Below are 8,566 nucleotides of genomic sequence, written 5' to 3' on the forward strand. Positions count from 1 at the left end.
CTCCAAAGTCTGCTAATTCAGCTCTTCCCGAGCCGATGCAACTCGACAGGGCTAGGCTGTCTCCAGCCGAACGCGTACGCAGACTTAACACCCAGAGTTGTCTGTATTGCGGTACTGCCGGTCATTATGTGTCTGCCTGTCCCTTCAAGAGACCTAGCTCTGTTCCTCCACATCCATTGCCTGAAATCAGCTCTGCCTGCCCCGGGACGTCTTCCTGGGGGCTTGGAAATTGCCCCGAACCTCTCCTTCATTCCCACGGAGTACCAGGACCTCCGGGAGGGGTTCAGTAAGGCCCGGGCCACTTCGCTTCTGCAACACACACCGGTACTCAAGGATGTTAAGCCGGATGCGCTGGTACGCCGCTATAGCCCAGCCGCTACACCTCCGGAAGCCGAGACCTTTTCCCCCTGCTGCAAATTCATTAGCCCCTCTGCCGTTCGTCCTCTGTTGCCCCGTACCCTCCGTATACTTCTTACTTTTCATGTGTCTAGATGTAAACCCATGTCTCACAGCCCTTTGTCTCCTGTTTCCCCTGTTTGCCCCTAATCTGGATTATCGACCTCTGCCTGACCTGACCCTGAGCCCGCCTACCGTCCTATACCTTTTCCCCACTATTCTGGATTATCGACCCCTGCCTACCTTGACCTGTCGTTTGCCTGCCCCTGTTATTGTAATAAACATTGTTACTTCAACACGGTCTGCATTTGGGTCTTACCTGAAACGTGATAGTAATTAATATTTTTAAAATACAAAATACTTTTCTATACCATTTCTTATAGTGGTTCACAATTTTGTGGCTAACTTTCAACCTGGTGTCAGAAGTCTGATGGCACTATGGCGTGATAAGAGTGTCTGCTATGAAGTAAAGATAACATGTACAGTGGGGAGAACAAGTATTTGATACACTGCCGATTTTGCAGGTTTTCCTACTTACAAAGCATGTAGAGGTCTGTAATTTTTATCACAGGTACACTTCAACTGTGAGAGACGGAATCTAAAACAAAAATCCAGAAAATCACATTGTATGATTTTTAAGTAATTCATTTGCATTTTATTGCATGACATAAGTATTTGATACATCAGAAAAGCAGAACTTAATATTTGGTACAGAAACCTTTGTTTGCAATTACAGAGATCATACGTTTCCTGTAGTTCTTGACTAGGTTTGCACACACTGCAGCAGGGATTTTGGCCCACTCCTCCATACAGACCTTCTCCAGATCCTTCAGGTTTCGGGGCTGTCGCTGGGCAATACGGACTTTCAGCTCCCTCCAAAGATTTTCTATTGGGTTCAGGTCTGGAGACTGGCTAGGCCACTCCAGGACCTTGAGATGCTTCTTACGGAGCCACTCCTTAGTTGCCCTGGCTGTGTGTTTCGGGTCGTTGTCATGCTGGAAGACCCAGCCACGACCTATCTTCAATGCTCTTACTGAGGGAAGGAGGTTGTTGGCCAAGATCTCGCGATGCATGGCCCCATCCATCCTCCCCTCAATACGGTGCAGTCGTCCTGTCCCCTTTGCAGAAAAGCATCCCCAAAGAATGATGTTTCCACCTCCAAGCTTCACGGTTAGGATGGTGTTCTTGGGGTTGTACTAATCCTTCTTCTTCCTCCAAACACGGCGAGTGGAGTTTAGACCAAAAAGCTCTATTTTTGTCTCATCAGACCACATGACCTTCTCCAATTCCTCCTCTGGATAATCCAGATGGTCATTGGCAAACTTCAGACGGGCCTGGACATGCGCTGGCTTGAGCAGGGGGACCTTGCGTGCGCTGCAGGATTTTAATCCATGACGGCGTAGTGTGTTACTAATGGTTTTCTTTGAGACTGTGGTCCCAGCTCTCTTCAGGTCATTGACCAGGTCCTGCCGTGTAGTTCTGGGCTGATCCCTCACCTTCCTCATGATCATTGATGCCCCACGAGGTGAGATCTTGCATGGAGCCCTAGACCGAGGGTGATTGACCGTCATCTTGAACTTCTTCCTTTTTCTAATAATTGCGCCAACAGTTGTTGCCTTCTCACCAAGCTGCTTACCTATTGTCCTGTAGCCCATCCCAGCCGTGTGCAGGTCTACAATTTTATCCCTGATGTCCTCACACAGCTCTCTGGTCTTGGCCATTGTGGAGAGGTTGGAGTCTGTTTGATTGAGTGGGTGGACAGGTGTCTTTTATACAGGTAACGAGTTCAAACAGGTGCAGTTAATACAGGTAATGAGTGGAGAACAGGAGGGCTTCTTAAAGAAAAACTAACAGGTCTGTGAGAGCCGGAATTCTTACTGGTTGGTAGGTGATCAAATACTTATGTCATGCAATAAAATTCGAATTAATTACTTAAAAATCATACAATATGATTTTCTGGATTTTTGTTTTAAATTCCGTCTCTCACAGTTGAAGTGTACCTATGATAAAAATTACAGACCTCTACATGCTTTGTAAGTAGGAAAACCTGCAAAATCGGCAGTGGATCAAATACTTGTTCTCCCCACTGTATATGTAAAAACAAACAATTGCAAAGCTTGCTGAGTATTCTAATGAGATCTGCCCCGCAACAAGGCCAATAATAATACCCAGTGTGCTTTTCAGTTAATTTGGTGTGTTCATTTACATTTTGGTTAAAAAAAATTGCAAACAATCTTATCAAGAATGACTTACAGTCAGTGCATTCAACTAAGGTAGATAAACAACAACATATCACATCACACGCTTCTGTAACAGTTACTGAGAATGTTGTTGCTGTTCGGCCGGCTGCTTGTAAATTTATTTTTGTATTTTTAAGATACAAAATACATGTATTTTAATTAAATACATTACAAGTCTTTTGTTTATTTTGATACATTGATCTTTATTGTATTTTGTCATTTTTTCCCATCCCTGCTCCTTTTGATTCCACATATCCAAACTATTCACATAGAAATGAACTATTTACAGTTTGTTTCCTTTCTTTAGTTTTTTATTTTATTTCACCTTTACTTAATCAGGTAGGCTAGTTGAGAACAAGTAGTAGGCCATAGTAGCAAGTAATTATAATTTAGTAAATTAACACTGGAGTGAAAGATGTGCAGATGATGATGTGCAAGTAGAAATACTGGTGTGCAAAAGAGCAGAAAAGTAAATAAAAACAATATGGGGATGAGGTAGATAGATTGGATGGGCTATTTACAGATGGGCTGTGTACAGCTGCAGCGATCGGTTAGCTGCTCGGATAGCTGAAGTTTAAAGTTATTGAGGGAAATATAAGTCTCCAGATTCAGCGATTTTTGCAATTAGTTCCAGTCATTGACAGCAGAGAACTGGAAGGAAAGGCAACCAAAGGAGGTGTTGGCTTAAGGGTTGACCAGTGAAATATACCTGCTGGAGCGCGTGCTACGGGTGGGTGCTGCTATGGTGACCAGTGAGCTGAGATAAGGCGGAGCTTTACCTAGCAAAGACTTATAGATGACCTGGAGCCAGTGGGTCTGGCGACAACTATGTAGCGAGGGCCAGCCGATTAGAGCATACAGTTCGCAGTGGTGGGTGGTATATGGGGCTTTGGTGACAAAACGGATTGCACTGTGTCATGACGTTGGCCTGTGGGTAAGGTTTATGACCCCCCCCCATAAATACCTTTCTCCCTTCCCTCTCTCTTGACTCTACAGAGGGACTCTTGAATAGCCTTTGTTAAACATAGAGAGTCTGGGAACATCAAACAAGTGGAGGGAAAGGAACCATATTTCGGTAATAGAACCAGTTGAAAATATACGTTGGTACTTAATGAATATGATGTCAGTTTGGTTGTCATCTGAGACATTATGACTGATGACAGGACGACATAAACTGTATCTGGGAAAGTCTACACATTATAGTTATCAGATTCACATGGAAGTGTTGTGCAATTTAAATGCAATTTAAATGAAACTATTTGTGAAAAGATGAACCTCTCTAGGGTATGTGGGACGGTAGCGTCCCACCTCGTCAACAGCCAGTGAAACTGCAGGGCACCAAATTCAAAACAACAGAAATACCATAATTTAAATTCCTGAAGCATACAAGTATTTTCACACCATTTTAAAGCTACACTTGTTGTAAATCCAGCCAAAGTGTCCGATTTCAAAAAGGTTTTACGACGAAAGCACACCAAACGATTATGTTAGGTATGAGTCACAGAAAAAGACAGCCATTTTTTCCAGCTAAAGAGAACAGTAACAAAAAGCAGAAATAGAGATAAAATTCATCACTAACCTTTGATAATCTTCATCAGATGACACTCATAGGACTTCATGTTACACAATACATGTATTTTATGTTCGGTAAAGTTCATATTTATATCCAAAAATCTGAGTTTAGGCAAGACGCTACTGTATCACTTGGCAAAAAGCCTGAGAAAATGCAGAGCGCCAAATTAAAATTAATTACTATGAAAATTACTAGAAAATCAAACTTTCATTAAATCACACATGAAAGATACCAAATTAAAGCTTCAGTGGTTGTGAATCCAGCCAACGTGTCAGAATTCAAATAGGCTTTTCAGCGAAAGCATACGATGCTATTATCTGAGCATAGCACTTATAGTAAACAAAAGAGAGAAAACATTTCAACCCAGCAGGCGCGACACAAAACGCAGAAATAAAAATATAATTCATGCCTTATCTTTTACGAGCTTCTGTTGTTGGCACTCCAATATGTCCCATAAACATCACAAATGGTCCTTTTGTTCGATTAATTCCGTCGATATATATCCAAAATGTCCATTTATTTGGCGCGTTTGATCCAGAAAAACACCGGTTCCAACTTGCTCAAACGTGACGACAAAATATCTCAAAGGTTACCTGTAAACTTTGCCAAAAAATGTCAAACTACTTTTGTAATACAACTTTAGGTATTTTTTAACGTTAATAATCGATAAAATTGAAGACGGGATGATATGTGTTCAATACAGGATTAAAACGATATGTAGCATGCCTTCTGTTTGATTGAAGCACATGTCCAGGACACCTGGAGTTCCTCGACTTCAAGATGGCCGTATTTCTTCATTACACAAAGGAATAACCTCAACCTATTTTACATTTACATTTACATTTAAGTCATTTAGCAGACGCTCTTATCCAGAGCGACTTACAAATTGGTGCATTCACCTTATGTGTTCTTGGGGACCTTCAATGCTGCAGAATTATTTTGGTACCTTTCCCCAGATCTGTGCCTCGACACAATCCTGTCTTGGCGCTCTACGGGCAATTCCTTCGACCTCATGGCTTGGTTTTTGCTCTGACATGCACTGTCAACTGTGGGGTATGTCTCTTTCCAAATCATGTCCAATCAATTGAATTTACCACAGGTGGACTCCAATCAAGTTGTAGAAACATCTCAAGGATGACCAAAGGAAAGGGGATGCACCAGCACCCAATTTCGAGTGTCATAGCAAAGGGTCTGAGTACTTATTTACATAAGGTATTTCTATTTTTAATACATTTGCTAACATTTCTAAAAACCTGTTTTCGCTTTGTCATTATGGTGTATTGTGTGTAGATTACTGATATGTTTTATATATTTAATCAATTTTAGAATAAGGCTGCAACGCAAGAAAATGTGGAAAAAGTCAAGGGGTCCGAATACTTTCTCGAAGGCACTGTATGTCTTGACCATGACACTAAAGCGGTACATAAAGAGCTTGTATTGGTTTGTTTCTAATGTCGGAATGGAACTAGCACTACTTCTATTAAGTCAACATGTACATAGGTATAAAGGCTATTACAGATGTGTATGTTCATTTGCAGGACAACAAATAAATCAAATAGAGAAAGAGATTAGAATATGATGCAGGCAGCATGATTCTGGATTTGTTCAATGTGATTATTTCTTTCTGGTTTTGCCACTGACCGTTTCTTTTCTCTAACAATGATCCACAACATCACTTGGTCAAACAAGCATGCATGTTCCTTACCAGAGTGCAGGTTGGCTTAGAGTCCAGGGAGTACAATAGCACTTCAGAACAGTAAATAGTTTGATTTGATATAAGTCCACCTGACAGGAGGGAACTGCAACGGAAGTTCAGCATTGGAAAATTGACTGAAATATTGCCAACGGTTGTAGTGGTTCATGGTGTTTCATTACAAAATGTAGGACAGACCACTAAGATCAGCTGGAGCGAAAAAAAGGGGCAAGTTGCTCCCATTATAAAATGTAACAAAATTCCCCCAAAATTGTACAAATCTGTAGCAACACAGAAAAAATATATTTACAAGAAACCTTTTTTTAAAAGTGTAATAATGCAGCAAATCCAGCTTTGGCACTCAACGATCACCACCTGGTCAGTGCTTCAGGCACACATTCAGTGCACTGTGCCTTCTACCTCATCCTAAATCACACACAACATTACCACCATGTTTTTGAAAACGTTCTACAAAGTTAACTCAACCTTGAGGAAATGTTGGGCACAAACTGGGATGGAACAAGCAAGAAATTATTTGTTCAGAAAATACAATATTCAATAATTAAACTCTTTCCTTTTCAGCTCCTGTGTGCAACTGACAGTGGCAACTGTTCTCACCCTTTATCCAGTCACCCTTCCAGAAGCATCCTCCCTCATCCTGTCTTTGTCCGAGACCAGCTCCTTAGCACCCATGCGTGCATCCATCCCCTTGGTTTCCTCCATCCAGCTCCCGAACCCCTCTCGAGAGCCTCCATTTTGGCCACAATTCTGGCTGATATCAGATGTGTTTTGTCTCAATTTGCTGGCAAACCATTCCTTGATCTCCTGGCTGCTAAGACTGGCATGCTCCGTTAGCCTCCCAATATCCTCCACCTTGGGTACCTTTACTTCCTGGTAGCGCTGGATTATGCTGAAAGCATTCTCTGTGCTCAGTAGCGCCCCCTCGCCATTTTGCCCACTGCTGTTCAGTTTATGGAAAAACTCCATCCACTCCAAGGTCCCACTCTTCAGTGCTGACCTACTGTCCTTGAACCAGCGGACGATTTCTGTGCGAGCCAGGCCTGTCTGGGCCTCAAGCTGATTGTATTCTTCAGGGGAAGGCCACCGAGTTTGTGCAAAAACATCCTTGAGAAGAGCCAAGGATTTGCTGTCTATAGGCACTGAGCAAGTGGTGGTGGGGGCAATGATGGCAAAGGGAGAGCTTCTTGGATGGCCACCTTGCTTGCGCACACCATTCAGCGGTCCGTGTTGTTGCTGACGCTTATCAACGTTGAGTCTCTTTGAGCCCATGGAGTTTAGAAGAGCTTGTTCAAGGTTGTCACGCAGCGCCCGCCGCTCTAAAAACCAGCTGTCAATTTCCTCCCGCGACAGTTGGGTTGCAGTCACTAGATTGTCAACGTCATTGTATGTTGGAGAGCTGTTTCTCTGGAAGTTCTCTTCTAGAATCTTCAACTGCTCAGAAGTCTTCCCTTTCATTCTCTCCAAGAGTGGAAATTGAGTCTGTACTGATTTTTGCTGTTCTGGTTTCGATGCTAGCTCGTTGTACAACTGTAGAATGCCGTTCTGTGCATGAGGCCCTTGGTCATGAACCCACTTTGCATCCCCACGAGAGACACCATTGGCTATTTCTCAGGACTGTTGACATCTAGTGGAAGCCGTAGGAACTGCAAGCAATTCGCTTAGAAATCTGGTTTCCCAATGAAAATTCATTGAAAAGACAGTGACCTCAAAAAAAAAACATCTGAATGGGTTGTCCTCGTGTTTTCGCCTGCTAAATAAGTTCAGTTATACTCACACACATGATTCAAACCGTTTTAGAAACGTCAGAGTGTTTTCTATCCAAATCTACTAATAATATGCATATCTTATCTCCTGGGGATGAGTAACTGGCAGTTGAATTTGGGTATGCTTTTCATCCAAACGTGAAAATGCTGCCCCCTACCCTAGAGAAGTTAAATGTAATTTTAGCTTGGATTGGAGATGTTTGATATGAGTCTGGAAGGAGAGTTTACAGTCTAGCCAGACACCTAGGTATTTGTAGTTGTCCACATATTCTAAGTCAGAACCGTCCAGAGTAGTGATGCTAGTCGTGCGGGCAGGTGTGGGCAGCGAACGGTTGAAAAGCATGCATTTAGTTTTACTAGCGTTTAAGAGCAGTTGGAGGCCACGGAAGGAGTGTTGTATGGCATTGAAGCTCGTTTGGAGGTTTGTTAACACAGTGTCCAAAGAAGGGCCAGATGTATACAGAATGGTGTCGTGTGCGTAGAGGTGGATCAGGGAATCACCCGCAGCAAGAGCGACATCGTTGATATATACAGAGAAAATAGTCGGCCCGAGAATTGAACCCTGTGGCACCCCCATAGAGACTGCCAGAGGTCCGGACAATAGGCCCTCCGATTTGACACACTGAACTCTGTCTGAGAAGTAGTTGGTGAACCAGGCGAGGCAGTCATTTGAGAAACCAAGGCTGTTGAGTCTGCCGATAAGAATGTGGTGATTGACAGAGTCGAAAGCCTTGGCCAGGTCGATGAAGACGGCTGCACAGTACAATCTTTTATCGATGGCGGTTATGATATCGTTTTGCACAGCGGAAAAGGTATGGTGGGATTCGAAATGGTCAGTGATCTGTTTATTAACTTGGCTTTCGAAGACTTTAGAAAGGCA

The 8,566-nt window shown here is 42.8% G+C and overlaps 1 protein-coding gene across 1 annotated transcript; it reads right to left on the reverse strand.

The window, feature by feature from the left end:
• Window positions 1-5,051: 5,051 nt before the first annotated feature.
• On the reverse strand, window positions 5,052-7,535 carry LOC139571136 (zinc fingers and homeoboxes protein 2-like). The gene has a single exon (XM_071393727.1). It carries the CDS (start codon window positions 7,376-7,378, stop codon window positions 6,524-6,526), a length of 855 nt encoding a protein of 284 aa, XP_071249828.1. The 5' UTR covers window positions 7,379-7,535; the 3' UTR covers window positions 5,052-6,523.
• Window positions 7,536-8,566: the final 1,031 nt, after the last annotated feature.

The sequence above is a fragment of the Salvelinus alpinus genome, chromosome 3, assembly GCF_045679555.1.
Source record: "Salvelinus alpinus chromosome 3, SLU_Salpinus.1, whole genome shotgun sequence".
Lineage (NCBI taxonomy): Eukaryota > Metazoa > Chordata > Actinopteri > Salmoniformes > Salmonidae > Salvelinus > Salvelinus alpinus.